The sequence below is a fragment of the Anser anser genome (genome assembly GCF_964211835.1).
Source record: "Anser anser genome assembly, chromosome: 2".
In the NCBI taxonomy this organism is placed as follows: Eukaryota; Metazoa; Chordata; class Aves; order Anseriformes; family Anatidae; genus Anser; species Anser anser.
Window position 1 is genome coordinate 2,351,951 of NC_139721.1, and position 17,140 is coordinate 2,369,090.

The 17,140-nt window shown below is 42.2% G+C and overlaps 1 protein-coding gene across 4 annotated transcripts in view; it reads right to left on the reverse strand.

The window, feature by feature from the left end:
* ADGRB1 (adhesion G protein-coupled receptor B1) overlaps positions 1-17,140 on the reverse strand; it is a 259,845-nt gene that overhangs the window by 17,826 nt on the left and 224,879 nt on the right. For 3 of the 4 annotated variants that reach the window (XM_083825567.1, XM_083825569.1, XM_083825566.1), the window contains 4 exons: positions 15,860-15,958; positions 7,856-8,027; positions 5,786-5,881; positions 3,069-3,123 (listed from right to left, as the gene is read on the reverse strand). In XM_083825567.1, coding sequence (XP_083681693.1) covers positions 3,069-3,123; positions 5,786-5,881; positions 7,856-8,027; positions 15,860-15,958 — 422 coding nt within the window. The remainder of the gene's footprint in view (positions 1-3,068; positions 3,124-5,785; positions 5,882-7,855; positions 8,028-15,859; positions 15,959-17,140) is intronic. The other variant, XM_083825568.1, reaches the window with a different exon arrangement.

The window sequence follows — 17,140 nt, forward strand, 5'->3', positions numbered from 1 at the left end:
CAGGTTGATCTTTTCCAAGGGATGGTTTCAGGATTTGGTATTTTAAAACACATCATATTTTGTTATCAATTTCTGACGAGCTTTCCATAAAGCTTATATTCCAATAATCATGCCAAGCCTTCGTGAGAGATAATTATTCAGTGTTTAACAATTTGTGTAGGGGACAAAATGGAGTTCCATGAATATTCCTAAAGAGGAGAGGAAAGCTTTAATCTGAGGATGAGGTGAACATGCCGATTAGGACCTATATACAGGACACACAGACACTCATTCCCACACCACACAGTCTACAACAAAACAATTGCTTCATTTGTGAGCACAAGGACCTATTGCTTGGTTGATCTGAGGCTGTAGCAAAGACCTTAAGAAGATTATGGCATCAGCCTTGATGTCTCCAGGGGATGGCAAACACTGACTATGGGGCAGGGGCAAAGTGGTGTGGCACTGAAGGATACTTACCCAGCGTTTCAGCACAGGAAAGGAGATATAAATTTGTATTCCCCTTTCTCCCATCTCAGAAAAAAAAAAGCAAACAGTGAGGAGCTTTCACCATTTTTTCTCCTGTTGAGCAGAGACAAAGATCTTTGGGGCAACCTGACACATGGCAGAGGAATCCCATGGGACTGGGGTCATACCCATTTTTCTGCCAGCTCATGCTGATGGGTGCTGGAGGAGCACGGAAGCCCTCAAAAACTGCAAAGCAGGCAAAACAGGTTGAGGATGAGACCAAGTGGAATATAGGAACTTCTAAAAAGCTTTGAAATATAAACACGCAGGGCATACCTATGGCAGCCACAGTTATCTTGACATGGCTAGAGGGCACACTAGGACAGATTAGAGAATTATAATGTATTCATACCATAGGGTGCAGAAAGGTGTTACTGAACTCAGACCTTTAGCTAGGATGTGTCAGTAAGGTTCAGTGATTTAGGCTCTTCTCCTTGCTCACATCTGCTGCACGAAGCAGGTTTGGAGAAGTTTGCTCTTAGCTATCTCCAAGCATGAAGCAGTGAACTTTCACCATTGAGCTAGGGACAAAATCCTAGCAGTGAATCCACGTTCTCAGTATCAGTTCCCAGTATCTCTAATCTGTCATAGAATGAGAGCTGCTGCCTCCAGGACAAATCATGGCCAGGAACCAATGGGCAGATTTATATTTTTTATTATTCAAAGAAGCAGAATGCATAGGAAGACCACTGATGCACCGTACAGAAAGGTCTCCAAAACGGTGACTATTATTAATTAGCTTGGTGCAGAGTAACAGCACTTTACCAGAGGAGGTTTCTCTCTTCAGGCAGACATCAACAAACAAAAAAAAAAAGTTGTAAAGGAGGGAGCTAAGGAAGGGAGGACTAGGCTGTTAAAGAGCTGCTGATCCAGGGTCTTCTGCATTTCCTTTGGGAAACTCAATTTAGAAGCAAGAAACTCAGTAATAGATACAGAACGGCTCCTGATTGCAGGAGTCTGGGGTCTGCCTTGGCTGTCAGCACAAAGCACAAGCTGGTTGGGTATGCATGTTTGCTGAGCATGCATTCAAGTCAGATCTGGTCTCACATGCACGTCTTTTGCACGTGGTAGTTTAGAACTGAGGTCTTCAGTGTCAGAAAGGAAGGAGAAAGACAAACGAGATGATGTAGTCAGCGAGAAATACAATTATAGAGTATGAGACAGAGAAACAGAGAGAAAAAAAATGGAGCGACCCTGAAAAGAGATAAATGGACAGAAAGAGACCATGAAATAAGATATCACAGGGATAAGTGAGATAAATATACTGTGGCTGTGATAGGCGTAGGGAGAGGGAGTGAAACAGAGAGAAGGACAGAAGAAGACAGGTAAGATATAGATAGATATTAGATAGATAAACGATAGTGACAGTGATAGACACTACACGGAAACACAGTGACAGAGATAAATGTTGACAGAGACAGAAATACATAAACAACAGGTACACCAAGACAGACAGCTGAGGACAGAGATAAATAAGTGATTGCAAGATAGAGAGAGAGATGCAAGATAGATAAACACATTAGAAGCAGATAAAGAAATGATGGATTAGATAAAGATAAATGAAAGGGACAGGTAGAGAGATGTAGATAGAAAGAGTGAGGGAGAAAATGAGAGAATGAGCAAGAAAGAGAATGAGAAAGAGTAATACAGAGAGAGAAAGAGAGAGAGAAATTTTCCCATGATGGGAACTGCACACATAGTATTTACTGTCCTTGGCTTGGAGAGATCCTGGTTTGGAAGATGTGAATTATATGCAAGTGCCAAGCGAGCTGGTATTTCTCTTGCTTGGGGAAAGGGACAAGTGTGGGAAGGTAAATGAAAGCCTAAATATCTACAAAGGGGGAAAAAACTAAAAAATAAATCCCAGCCAAATGGTCAGGCATGCCAGGATCAGGAAAAGACAAAACCTGCAGAGACAACCAGGCAGCAAAGGAGACTTCAGAAGATGCAGACACCCTCAGGAGCATGGGAAAAAAAGGGACTTAGTGGGAAAAGGGACAGTTGGCCCATGCATATGAAGTCAGAAAGAGCGTGTGTGATTGAACACGCAGGAGAAAGGTGGAAGCAAAGAGAGCTGACCCACTTCCATACGAACAGGCAGCTTACTACTGCGTCAGAGGTTTGCATGGGGCCAGGGGGGATGTTGGGAAGGCTCTCCAAAGTCCAGACCTTCTCAAAGACACCTCCTGAGCACACAGCTGTCTGAGGCTGGCCTTGGACAGGGCTTGCTACAGCAAAGAAGGATCACAGCAGAAAGAGATGGAACCAATCTCTTCTTCCTTGATTCTCTTCTCTGCCCCTGTGTTGCATGAACCATAGGTATGAAATTATACTTCACAGCAAGGTTTGACCTTAGCTAGAAGGCCAAGAGAGCTGGAGGGGAATAGGATAAGCAAAGCACAGGGGAGAATTAGGGGAGCTGCTTTCTTTTGGCCAGGGTTGAGAGTAAGGGCAGCCCACACACGCACATGCAAGCCACTACGACATACACAAATAAAGTAGAAAGGGAAAAAAAAATGGCCTAGTTCAATCCCCAAACCAGGTCACTTGTTGATTCTCACCTGTGATGTGCTCACCTGATCTACAAGCCATATCCACATCCTTCTCAAAATCGGTCTGAAAGACAGAGAACACAGAGGACGTGGTCAAAAGGAGGTGATGGGGAAAAGAAAGGCATCTGGAAAATGCAAAAAATGTTTTAATTCATGAGCCAGACATAATCACTGCCAGAAGAGCGGAGAAGAGACATTTTGGTTAGTATTTGAAACATGTCAAACAGACTGCTTTTTTTCCACCTGCGGCTCTCGAACCTCAGGCACTGATAGAGCTGTAACACTGCTTTTCACCTGGATTCTTGTGATCATCCAAAAGCTAATTCCTGAGCTGCCAAATTAATATACCTCCCTGGAACGTGTTTATGCGTATTTCTAATAAACTGGGGACAGATTCCTGGCCTGATCTGCCTTGGACATATCTCCGCACATTTAGTCCAAGTGGATTCTCCTCCACCAGTTAAAAAGGTCTGCAGATGCTGCTGACAGTGCTCCATACTTACTACTGGAATTTCTTGTGATTTATCACAAAATCACATGAAGTGGAAACATCTCTGCTTCTTTAACTCTTAAATATCTTCTGAAACTATGAAATATCTTGAAGTATAAAATTAACGGTCCCTCTAGGTACAAAGGCTGATTAACTTTGGTTGTGGTCTGTACAGGCAAATGAAACTCCTTTCTCTCAGTACGAATTAATTCCATTTCAAAAGCTTATAGTAGATAACACTTTCAAGAATTGGGTGTGCTGGGAAGACCACAGAATAGCAAAAGGTAGAAGAGTTCACTAATTATTTCTAGTATCATTTCAGAAAGAAGACATTTCAAATAATTGTATTAATGTGCTGAAATGCATTCCAATTTCATACTAAGAAGAGTGTGTAAAATAACATCCCCATTGCCCTGGGATAAACGCTTTAGTATTAGCAGGTTGATAACCAAGAGTTCTTGGAATTATGAGTAATTATGTCAACCTTGCTTATGCTAATTTACTAGCAAATTGTTTGGAATATCAAATAAATTTAAAAGGAGTAGAAGAGAAATAATATCGGGCTCATGTTAAAATGGGCAAGTGGGATGACAAAGAAAAACGTAATCACATTTTGATGATAGGAGTTTCAGGAAAAAATGCAACTGAACAACCTGTGCTAGTTCCACCAATAAATAAATAAACAAAGGATAGGTTTATATTTAATAAATGTCAACAAGATTTTGTGGAAAACAGTTTGCTCAGCTAAGCTTCTTTTAATACATTGAGAAGATTTTGAGATTAGTGGAAAAGGTAACAACAAAAATGCTGTCCTTCAAAGACTTTGATTTCTTTGGTTACAGCACAATTTGGTGACTATAAAATAACATTGTACCCCTCTAAAATATCAGCAAGGAGTCATCATTCATGTCTGGGTTTGGGAGCTCTTTGTACTTGGATGTAAGGAAACTGATTGCAAGCTCTCTACTTCTCAACACGTCTATCAACAGTGCAGAAGTAAATGTAATCTCATAGCTAAAAACTTGTAGCTGACAGAATTTTGCAAGATGGTTGATAATAAATGAAAGCAGAGGAATACAGAGGGAGAAAAGTCTGGCACTTCAGCATATAGCTCTTGGGACGCTAACAATAGAATAACAAATACAGTGTCCACAATCTGAAAGGGTACTGCGAGTTTGAAGGACATGTGGAAAAGGGTTATAGAAATAATTTGACGGCAAATGTCTTACAGAAGGAGAATAAAATAGCTCAGTGTGTTAACTTATTGCAAGGAAGACTGAGACTGGATATGATTATTGTCTGTTATTGATGGAGCTTAAGTATGAGGCACACAAGGGCCTTTCTAATTACACATAAATAGGCATAGCCAAAAAAAATGCCTGAAAATCAGAAGACTACACATTTAAATTAGAAATGAGGTACCTGTTTTTAAATATGAGATGTGGTAGAATAGGATATGCTTTGATGTCTTGACTTCAAGATTGTGCTTTGGACTGAAATGAGACCTTGTACCCAAGCACAAGCTACCTGGCTTAGCACAGGAGTGACTGGCAGAAATTCCTGAGGTCGTGGTATATAGGTCTAATACTAACTAGATGTTTTAGGAACTTGCTCAAATCTTAGAAGTGATTGTCCTGATGTTGTTACTCCAGTTTCAGAAATTAAATGTCTCCTATGTCATACACATCATAACAGCAGAGCAAATGCAAGGCAATTCCCCATAGTTTATCATCCTACTTCCTTATCTAGATTGTTTGTAAAGGATTTACACAACAAGAGCAGGGTTTACAGTGCTTAAACTATATTCCCAGTGAAGCAACGTAAACAAGTGTGCTTGAGACAGTATCTTTATAATAATGACTATGATCTAACACATTGTGATTAAATCAGTATTAAAAAAATTGCCTCCTAGCTCCAGCTAGCATGAGGCAGTATGATGAAGATAAAAAGGTCTGGGAGACTTAGGAGATATATTTGCCTTTTGTGTTTTCTGGGAAAGGAAGAATCTCCCCAAGATGTCTGCAAAACTTGGTAAGTTGGAGCCCCTGAATGTTACGATGAAAATAAATAGGAGTTGTGTGAAAGAGCCTACACTGCGTTTGTTCAAGCACAGGTTTAAAGGAAAAAGGAGTGATGATCGCAAAATATATGATGGACAGAGCCCTTTGTTTATCAGTTACATGGAAAAGATACCCCTATGTCCCTTCGTAACAGACTAGATTGTAGTTTTCCCTACCATTAGTTGAGCGTGTCCGTTCTGAAATGACCCCCCAGAGTCTCCATTGCCCTCTTCCTGACGATCTACGACTCGGCACTTCACAGCATCCTGGACCTGCAGGAGCAAATGGATTTGCACAAGTCAGAACCAGACAGAAGAACCAAATATATTAAATTTTGCTGAAAACAACAACAACAAAAATATAGTACTTGGTAGATCACAATATTTTTTATGATGGATGCTATTGCATAAATCATTATATTAGGGTCTACAATTTTTGGTTATGATCCAACACCAGCTGTAATATATATCTGATCCAAAACTCACAGAAATAAATGGAAAAAAATAATGCCAGTGACTGCAATGGGAGCTAAACGCAGGCCCATATTCATAATGCAATTAGACGAAGGAGTCTCAGCCAAGCCAGTGTTGTAATTCCATTGATTTCATTGGCCCGACATAAGGAATTAATCTGTTTTACTTAATTTAAAGGAGCTGTAAGAAGATAAAATGAATACTGAAAAAAAAGGGCTTCCTGTCTCTGTTATTAATAGTCTATTCGCTCAGTAGGATGAAAAGAATAAAAGAAACATAAAAGATTTTTCCTTTTCTTCCTTGATACAATTTACCATTTTAAATCTCCACAGGGAGGCTGGAGAAAATTTACTCAATTTCCTCACTTGATTACCGCTAACATTACTTTCTAGCTCAAATGTCTATGTGCTAATGCCAACATACAGTCATGCTGTAAACCTTGGTGCAAGTTGCCCCTCTCAAAATCAAATAAGCAAAATTGGTTTTCCTAATAATCCGTATTGGAGAGGAAGAGGTGTAAACATTTTGGAAATATTAATTTTCATAGAGTCATAGAATATCCTGAGTTGAAAGGGACCCACAAGGACCACTGAGTCCTGGCTCCACACAGGACCACCCAAAAATCAGAACCTATGTCTGAAAGCAGTGTCCAAATTCATCTTGAACTCCGGCAGTCTCGGTGCTGTGACCACTGCCCTGGGGAGCCTGTCCCAGTGCCCGACCACCTCTGGGTGCAGAACCTTTCCCCCACACCCAGCCTGACCCTCCCCTGTCCCAGCTCCATGCCGTTCCCTCGGGTCCTGTCGCTGTCCCCAGAGAGCAGAGCTCAGTGCCTGCCCCTCCGCTCCCCTCGTGAGGGAGCTGCAGGCCGCCATGAGGCCTCCCCTCGGCCTGCTCTGCTCTGGGCTGAACAAACCAAGGGCCCTCAGCTGCTCCTCATATGTCTTCCCCTCCAGACCCTTCACAATCTTTGTAGCCCTCCTTTGGGCACTCTCTAATAGTTTTATGTCCTTATTTTGTGGTGTTCCAAACTGCACACAGTGCTTGAGGTGAGGCCACACCAGCAACAGAGCAGAGTGGGACAATCCCTTCCCTCACCCAGCTAGCAGTGCCGTGCTTGAGTTTTACCCCATGGTACAACAGTTGGCCCTTGTGGCTGCCAGGGCACAATGCTGGCTCATATTCAACTTGCCATGAACCAAAACCCCCAGATCCCTCTCTGTGGGGCTGCTCTCCAGGCTCTTGTCCCCCAGTCTGTACATACAGCCAGGGTTGCCCCTTCCCAGGTGCAGAATCCAGCACTTGCTCTCATTAAACTTCATGTTGTTGGTGATTGCCCATCTCTAATTTGTTGAGATCTCTTTGCAAGGCCTCTATACCCTCAAGGGAATCAACACCTCCTCCCAGTTTATTATCATCTGCAGACTTACTCAGAACACCTTCCAGTCCTACAACCAAGTCATTTATGAAAACCTTAAAGAGAATTTTGGTGTTTAGCAAGCAAAACCTGGCATTTGAGCTAGAAAAAAAGTGAGTCTAAGAGCGTCCCCCAAATTCTACTCTACAGGACACTTGGCATAACAACCATTGATTCATTCTTTCTTGCTTCCCATCTTCTGACTGATAATGTCACAGTCATTTCTTTGGGCACTGCCTACATGAAGGCAAAAGCTGTTAGGATTAGAAAAGCTACCAGGCTGAGTGGGCATTTTTCAGACATTTTCTGTAGGAAGTTCATTGGTTATATTAAAGAGAACTAGTCATTCTGCTCACCTCCCTCCTAAGGATACAATGGACCATCACGATGACAAAGCCCTCCAATGAGTCAAAGACAGCAAAAAGGATCTGGAAGAGCGCCGACCGCCGATCTGTGATTGCCAGAACTGCAGACATCCAGGTGAGAGCCAGGAGAGGCAGGACAACGCAGGAGCTCCAAAGGGATGCCCTGTTAAGGGAGAGGAAAAGAGAATTCAGCTCCACGTCAACCTCCCCTGCTCCCACGTGGGATGCTAATTCAGCCTCCTGATCCCATGGGGCTTCAGAAGACTTCTCCAGCAAATGCGTACTTGTGACTAGATGTCTTCTGAGCCCCTGGCACAGGGAAGCAGGAAGATGCTTTGCAACACTCACGCTACCGAAACAGGTGACACACAGTTTCTACAGGAGGGACTACTAGCCGATGGTGCAATCATGCATAAAACTTGAGGTGGGGAGGAAGGATGCAGATACCTCACTCCCCCTTTTGCGCCCTTCCCGCTCTACGTCACTACACCACAAGGGTGGCGTTTCCCAAGGAGGGGAGAAAAAATACAGTCACTGTGGGTTGCCAGAGGGAAGGGGAACAGTTACAGCAGAGGCTGGTTTGTCACGATGGCTATTAGTACTCAGGCTACAGACATTTGGACTTCCAGAGCACATGGAAGACACCAACAGGTGGGGACGTGTCACAGTTTCACGTGACTAAAGCAGACAAGCATAGAACTGATGTGAAGACTGATCTTTTGCTGTTGCTCCCTTACCCTGTAGCTGATGGTCCCTACAATTCCACAACAATAAGCATCACGGGAGCTGATATGTAACTCAGATCATCTTTCAACAGAAAAAATTCAGTTTTCTTGTGTGATCTGCCCATCCGAATGCTTTGAAAAGAACTGCAGTTGCTTCTATCTTTAGCAAGTATTGCAAATAACTTTATTCTTGGGGGACTCCTTGAAGATTCAAGCCACTTATTAATTCACAGGACCAAAAACTTCCTGCAGTGTTAGCATTGTCACATGAACCTCCATCTTTTCTATGGCTGGTGGCTCTAGAAATGAGAAGGCAGCTCTGTTTCCATGGGCTATTCGGCCATTCAGCTCTCTCACCAAAAGCATCCCAAACAATTTTAACAGCAATGGAGATTTTTAGGCTGTCTATTGTCCTATGTATTTGGCAGCGCTGGTGCACCAAGAGTACCAGAAGAATTGCTTTGTGAGCTTATATCTAACAAATAAGAGTAGACCTATTGACAGACTGAGCAACAAGTTGAGCTTCAGGATTTCCAGAGTAGAAAACCTCAAGCTACTCACTAACAAACATATACAGGTAACACAATAAATTACAGGACAGATGTTGTGACACACGGTTTACAGTACTTACATGGGACTTGCTTACCATTTTCTGATATATGATCAAGATTTTAATGTTTACTTGCTGGTTATCCAGGTACCACTCTCACAGACCTCAGTGAGAGTTTTACCTGAACAAAGCTGGAGCCTGGACACGGGTACGGACATCAGGATGTAACACCCTAAAGAGTTTTTCAAGGACTGTTACATCAGTTCTGCTGCAATGACCACATACTGAAGCGATGGGTTATTTTTGTAATCATAATGGTACTATGATCGCAAATATTTCTACAACCTTTTCAGACTCAGATGTGTTCCTCAGTGGTGTTTTTAATCAATGTGATTTCCCTCAGGGAGCCGTTAAATGCCATAAAATCTTTTCAACTAAACTAAGCATTATGAGGCTTCCTTGTAAGGTAAGGGCCAGATATAATGTAGATATACTGTAATTTTATATAGGATAAACTCAACTTTAATGTCCAACAGAAGCTATAATTTTAAAGCATTATTAAGAAAAGAACCAGCAGCCAAAGACAACCCTCAACCAACCAAACAACTGCCAAACAGATGTTTGTATTCTACTCTCCCAGCTCCCTGAAATATGGTTCATTATACTGAAGTAAGTGAAATCTTTCATTGCTATCATTTGCAATGGTGCATTAATAAAACTGGCTAAGTAAGTTCAGCAAATAAATCAAAGGTGTAGAAAAGCCAAATGGAGAGATGAGGTTTGCTCCATAACATGCCTCTCCAGATGTGTCTTCCATGCAAGGATCAGCAAACACAAGATGCCCGATGAACGGCTTGGTAAAGGAACTCATTCCAGTAGCAGTCTGCAGTTTGATTGCCCAAAACCAGGACAGTCAATAGAGGCTGCTAGAGAAGGTCTGTACCAAAGAACTCGATTTTCTGGAACTACCTGGTCACCCAGCACACTCTTAATACATACAGATGTGTACGTTACTATCACTGAAATGCAAACAGAAACCACATCTGAGAATGGATTTGAACCCTAAGCATGGGTTTGAACCAGAGATCTAAATTTGCATGGGGTTTTCCATTCTTGAAAAGAACTGCAACATCAGATTGACAATGATTTGGATCTGGATTCAAGATTAGATGTGGATTTTGGTTTGCAAAGGATGCTGCTGAAGAGGTAAATTCTAATTTTCTCTAGCAACACGTTAGACTTCAACCCATTGGCTTCAAACCCTGCTCCAACAGATTATGCAAGCACTCTGCTTTAACCAGGTGCTGTGTCAGTCTGAATTTGCTACCCACAACACTGATGCAACATTCTCTAACTATGGGGGGAACCTTCACAGCTCCTGCTTCTTTATGTTGGATTCAGTCTTCCCTAGCCCCATGTCCTGAGTTTCTCAACATGCACAAACTGTTCAACTCTTCAGAGTCAAGACATCCTGGTGAACTTCCCTATTGCTTCCAGCGTAAACAACCTTCAGAGCAGCACTGCTCACATCACACTTCCAACTCAGATGATTAAAATAATATTATGCCAAATATTCAGCTGGCATAAATCAGAATTATTCCGAGTTAAGTTCTGTCTTACACCAGCTAAGAGTATGGCCTGACTTTCTGCTTTCTTTGTGATTCATCTTGCAGATGCCTTCTCAACAATATTCATCCCTTACAAATGTTATGGAAATGTTGCTTGACATTTAATGCATAATCTTTTTTCTCAGGAGGCAGATGGCAATGGGTCATAGCACTATAACTTACTCTAATTTCACTTTCAGAGCTCTGCTTAGCCTTTGAAATATTAAATTCAAAAAAAGTTCCATTAAAAAAAAATCATATCTAGACTGAAATTTTAAAAGAAAACTCAGGGAAAGATAAGTGGTTTCCCTGTGACATTGCCCTTAATTCTACCTGCCGTGAACTGAATTCATAGCAGAACTCACACTTCTGCCACTTTTCTGTCTGCCCCTTTTGCAGGAGGAATTCTTAAACGGTACCAGGAAATCTCATAGGACCCAAGAAACATCACGTTATGGTGCCATGTGACAGGAAATAAAATGATGATTTGTTATATAACAACACTGTGATGACTTTACAGCTCTTCATTATGGATTATCTACGATCAATGAATCCACGATTTGTATTGCTTGGGACAAAGGACTAATCCCTTTGGCTGGCAGATGAAGAAGGCATTTATCCTACTGATTTACCCTGATTTATTTGTTGCATACATGACAGCACTCATCATGAACAACTAATATGAAGGGAAGATCATTACATTGTGCCATGGAAGCATGATGTTGGCTTATTGCATGATGACCATGGCGTGACAATATTACTCAACAGGACTGAACCAAGTATAGTTACTATGCCACGTGACAACATGGGCACACATTAAAAGTGTCCACAGCTTTATCTAGCAGGGCAAAGGCTTAAACTCACAGGAGACCCAGCCCTGGCAGCAAGCAGATGGTGGCCTTTGGTCAAAAATATCAAAAGCTAGCAGTGGTTTTGTTCTTTAGCTAGCTGGCAGCCTTGGGAGTCTTCGTCTTTGCAAAAAAGATAAAATTAAATGGCAGGGACTTGATGGGACTGATGGGACTTGGAGAGTAGCAATGGAAAGAGCAAAAAATGGATTTGGGAAACAAAGATCTACATGAGGAAAGATTAAGAGGCCTGTGCCCTAACAAAAGACAAGTCCAGGGGGACACACAGTACATGCCAACAAAGATGTAAAGGGCCATTATAAAGATGTAAGCAATCAATTCTTCTCATTACTCAAGGCTGACAGGGCAGCCAGTACAATAAGCTTAAGAAGCAGCAGAAGGAAAAATAACTTTAGAACTCAGAAAGCAATTTCTGGAGAAGAGCTCCGAAAAGGAAGATGGTTTCTGGCCTTCAACACGCAAGACGAGGGATGGCTCACCACATGGTGTGCAGACAAGGTGGCTCTACTACTCTGATAAATGTGCAATTCCTGCCTCACAGATGCTCTGTTACAGGAAAATCACAGTTCAAGCATTTACTTGATTGTAAATATTGTGCTTTAACCCTTCTCTAACTTGTGTTATTCCTAAAAGCAAGACCTTGAGTGTTTCCACAATTTTAGGGATAGTTCAGAGAACTACCTTTTACTCAATGCCCGTATAACCAAGATAAGAAATCTTTACCTAGCAAAGCGGGGCCACTGTGCATACTGATCCCATGCACAGAAACACAAGACATCATTTCTATTTTCTCCAGAAAATGATTCTACTCTCACTTGCTGCAATCTGCATGATATGACCAGGAGAACAGGAGATTAAACACCTCTGAGTTAGGCAGGGAATGAAACAGGTATAGGCAGACTGCTTGATTATTCACCTCCAGTAAGGGAAATAGTTCTTTGACCTCCCAAGGACCAGCAGGGGCTAAATATTGTCCACAGGTTAAGAATCCAATTTCAAATTCCTTGAACTATGCAAACAACACTGTTCCTGGTGAACAGTCTCCTTCATAAAATCAGCCACGCGCAGAAGGGGTGATGCACATTAGTGCTTGAACTAGAATACTGGACAAAAAACCTGACATCCAAGACTTCCTGAAATGAGTCTGAGCGAAGAAAAATCCCTTAACACAAGGGACCCCTTAATCCCTCTGACACATGAGCCTCAGATGACATAAGATGGGTGATGTATAAGAGTCCTTCTTTCCTTCTTTTCTTCCTTCCTTTCCTTTCCTTTCCTTCCTTCCTTCCTTCCTTCCTTCCTTCCTTCCTTCCTTCCTTCCTTCCTTCCTTCCTTCCTTCCTTCCTTCCTTCCTTCCTTCCTTCCTTCCTTCCTTCCTTCCTTCCTTCCTTCCTTCCTTCCTTCCTTCCTTCCTTCCTTCCTTCCTTCCTTCCTTCCTTCCTTCCTTCCTTCCTTCCTTCCTTCCTTCCTTCCTTCCTTCCTTCCTTCCTTCCTTCCTTCCTTCCTTCCTTCCTTCCTTCCTTCCTTCCTTCCTTCCATAGCAGTCCTCACTATCTTCAGTGGCTGTCCCCTTTCAAAGCAATACCAAGAAATGGCATGTCCTTGAGATATATTCCTGTCTCAGATCAAAATTTTTCACAGGTAGCAAAGACAAATGAATTACAAGGCAGTATTTCACAGGCTGAGGCTACCGTACAAGCAACAATTGTAAGGAAAGAAATGTGGGAACAGAGGTCGTCCAATGGCAAGATATATAACCCAGATCTCATCCAAAGCATTCAAAGGGGAAGGCTTTTTTCTATCCCACAGCTGTCAAATCTGGGTTACACTTAACAGGTCATAGACATCCAAAGCTTTCCTTTTTATCATTTCCCTAGTCAAGAAATTGCACAATTTCCAGTACATATTTTGTCTCTTGTGTCACAATCACTACCTGCTCTCCCATCAGTAGTTTACCATGTTCTCCCTCAGTTACACATCCCCTTCCCTGACCCCTTCTCTCTTAGATATTATCATTAAGGGCTACTCAAAACTTTTATGATTTCCAGATGCAAAGGAAACAGACAGAAAGTTGTATTCTTTCACATCATACTAGCTCAGAGATAAGCCTCTGAAACCCATGGGAGGAGAACTGGAGAGAGCCCGAGGAACCCCAGAAGGAACCAGACAGGCACATCCTTGATGTGTTTGCTCTCTGCCAAGCAGCTATGCCCAATTCAACAACAGAGAGGAGCCAGGATTCCTCACAGCATCTGATTTATACTGCAAGACTCCAAAACTGAATGGTAAAGCTGGCCCGAGTCTGGGATCAAGGCCGACAGAATGGTGGCAGTGACATGAAGCACAGTAAAGGCTTTGCCTTACTGGCAACCTCATTTACAAGAATTTGGAGGAAGAAAACCAGAAAGAGTTCAGCTTCAGAGTGAAGGGGACCAAAAATGTCAGTGGAGGGGATGAGTGTACTAATTCATGCATAATTCACTCTTTTTGCAAGGACAAGAGCAGAGGATACCTCAGGATAGACAACAAAACCGGTATTGGCATTAACTGTCTAAGGTATTCTATCGACTGGGAAAACAAAAGACATATCCTTTTACAAGGGCCCTCTACTTTCTATCAAACCACTTAAATTAGAAAAGCAGGATAAGCAGGAGATCTGGATTTCATATCTCCACTTTCTAATTTGAAGATGAATCAGAATAGATGACTTATGACAGACCAATGTCAGACAGTATGGAAGAAAGATTAGAGTTCGCTTTACTTTTGAAATGAATTTACAAGGAACTGAAAGCCTCTCCTATTTAACGGTCTACTTTATTAATAGTAAGGTTTCTGCTGGGTTAGCATTCCTCTGCAGTGACAGGAAAGCGAAACACAGTGACCTGCTAATTCCAGACTCGTGGTACGAGTGCCTGGACCGATGCCATCTCAGCATCTTAGCTCGGCACTGTTGCAAAAGGGAAACAAGTTCAGCAGCAAAAACTAAATTAGATTTTGTTTAGTTTTTGCATCCAATAGAAACTGTTAGCTCTTAGTAGAGGTGATAGCATGTTCTCTTTTTCTAACAACAGTGGGCCATTTTCTAGAAATATGCATTTTTCCCTAATCTCTTCTGAATTTCCTAGAAACGTCTCTTTCCAAAAAAAAAAAAAAAAAGAGAAAACTTCACATTTTGATTTTGTTTTGCATTGCCACGTTTTGAGATTTGGCTCTGAACTGTCTATTTTTGGTCAGATTATTTACAGGTAGGAGTTTTACAAATTGAAAATGTCTAACTCGGAGACTGTTTCACACATTTCATAGATACTACTTTCGCCATCAAAATCACATATAGATATTACTTTAGCCACCAAAATCAAAATATAGCATCACATTGTAAGGATGTAGATAACATTTCAGAAAGGGAAGGAGGAAAGACAAACCTTTCCTCATCGCTCTCCCTCCTACCTTAACCTTTGGGAGAAAAGCCAACAATAGCAACAATTTCTCCAGCAGAACAAAGCTCTGACATTTTCATAATTTAATTTTTTTTTGACTAACTCCAGTTGCATCTAAGAAGAGATTTAACAGCATTTGACTTTTGTAACTCAGAGCTATGAAACACTTTTAGATTTTGAGAACTAATTCCAAGTGCTTTTAGGGGTCCAAAAGAGGCAGTAAACACCTATCAAATCAGAACGGCAGCCCTATGAGGTTTTAAACTTAACTCTAGCCCTTTAGAAGAGAAAAAAAGTAAACACTTAGAGGTGGTTCCCCAGGTCACTTAAATCATACCCAGTGTATATTTACTCACTGTAGTAAAAAACTCAAGCACATGCTTAAGTGTTTGACAAAACTGGAGTTTGAAGCCCCAGTCTAGCACCAAAATTAATGGGAACCACACCTTTAAGTCTGCAAATCCAAGTAAATTGAACGGGGGCGTTAAACGTAAATCCAACTTTGAGCAAATGTCTTCCATGGGCTGCTCACATGCTTAAAGCTAGGCATGTCGTTAAATGCTTTTCAGGACCCAGCCCCTCAGCTCTTGCTCCAAGGACATTGCAGGAGCCCTACACTACTCCTGGCCCACACAATGAGGTTGGGGAGAGGTGGGGATGTGGGGAGGTGGGCAGGGAGATGGGAGAGAAAACAAACGGGCTGGTGAGGGAGGGGGGAAATGAAAGAGGGCAATAATAATAACTAAAAAAAAAAAAAAAGAAAGTGGAAAGAAAGAAAGAAAAGAAGTTGAAATTAGAGGAACTAACATGGCGTTACTGGTGGCTGTGGCCGAAACTTCAGCGGAAGAAACTACTCCACACTTGGAACATTTGAGCGTCATGCCGTAAAGGGGCACTGCCATCTGACTGCAATTAAAACCAAAAGACTGAAACAAAACAAAACACTTTGCTCATGAACACAAACGTAGAAAGGAAAGGGAAAGAGAAGCCAAAAGAAAGAAAGAAAGAAAGAAAGAAAGAAAGAAAGAAAGAAAGAAAGAAAGAAAGAAAGGAAGGAAGGAAGGAAGGAAGAAGAAAGGGAACCAACCAACCATACCCAGTTTGAAAAGAGAAATGAAAGACAGGCAGGAATAAAACTCTCTCATCTGTACCACTCCAGATGCGGGAAATGGGGAAATGTACGATTCAGAGACGTGTTGGTGCCGCTGGAGAGGGTGGAACTGTGTTGGTGAAAGTTTTGCCAGATTCAGGGTGTCTCTCTCTGGCACCCATGGAAGAGAAGCCAGTACTGCTCTCCCAGTCTCCACCTCCTTCTTTTGGTTTGTTTTCTTTTGGTTTTGTTTTTTGAGGAATTGCTCATTTCCCTCCTGGCCTTTTTGCTCCAAAACAAAAAAGGTGGCAGGGTTGTACAGTAGAAGGCAAGAAGTAGGGCTGTGGGGACTGTGCTTAGCTTCTTTCCTACAGCAATGAGAGGGATAGGTAGGACATTTCCTCCACTGCCCCTTGTGTGCTGCTCTTCACCTTGGTGGGGACACCCACATGGCAGCCGCCAACACCAGGGGATGCTCTTTGGTGGCTTAATCCATGACGAAGGACATGCACATGGATCTGCTGTTTATGTCCTTGAGGTTGAACATGAGCTCGGGTGTTTTGTCAGCCCATCAACCTGCCCTGAAGGGAGGTGGACAGGCTGACTCCTTTCGAGACGTTTCTTCTCTCGGGTTTTGTTTTGGAGCTGAAAACCTCTTTGGGTTGAACCGTGAGTCTTGCTCATGTGGGTTGCTCCCTCTTTTGCTGGATGGGATCAACAACAAAGACAGGCTATCGTGGGCTATTGGTATAGGGCACTTCAGGGATCAGGGTAGGGCATGCCTACATGATTTTTGGAAGCTGGTATGTGTGAACCCACACAGCCGACAAGCCAGCTCTTACTTGGGAGCCCAGAAGCTGCATGAGCTTGTCATTGGTCCTTTTTCTTCCCAGAATTTACTAGTTTGTGTGCTTTGCGCAGGTACATGACCTCCACATCAGATCTGGCTCAGAACATGGGCAGGAGTCTGCAAAACATCCTACAGACCTACACGCAGT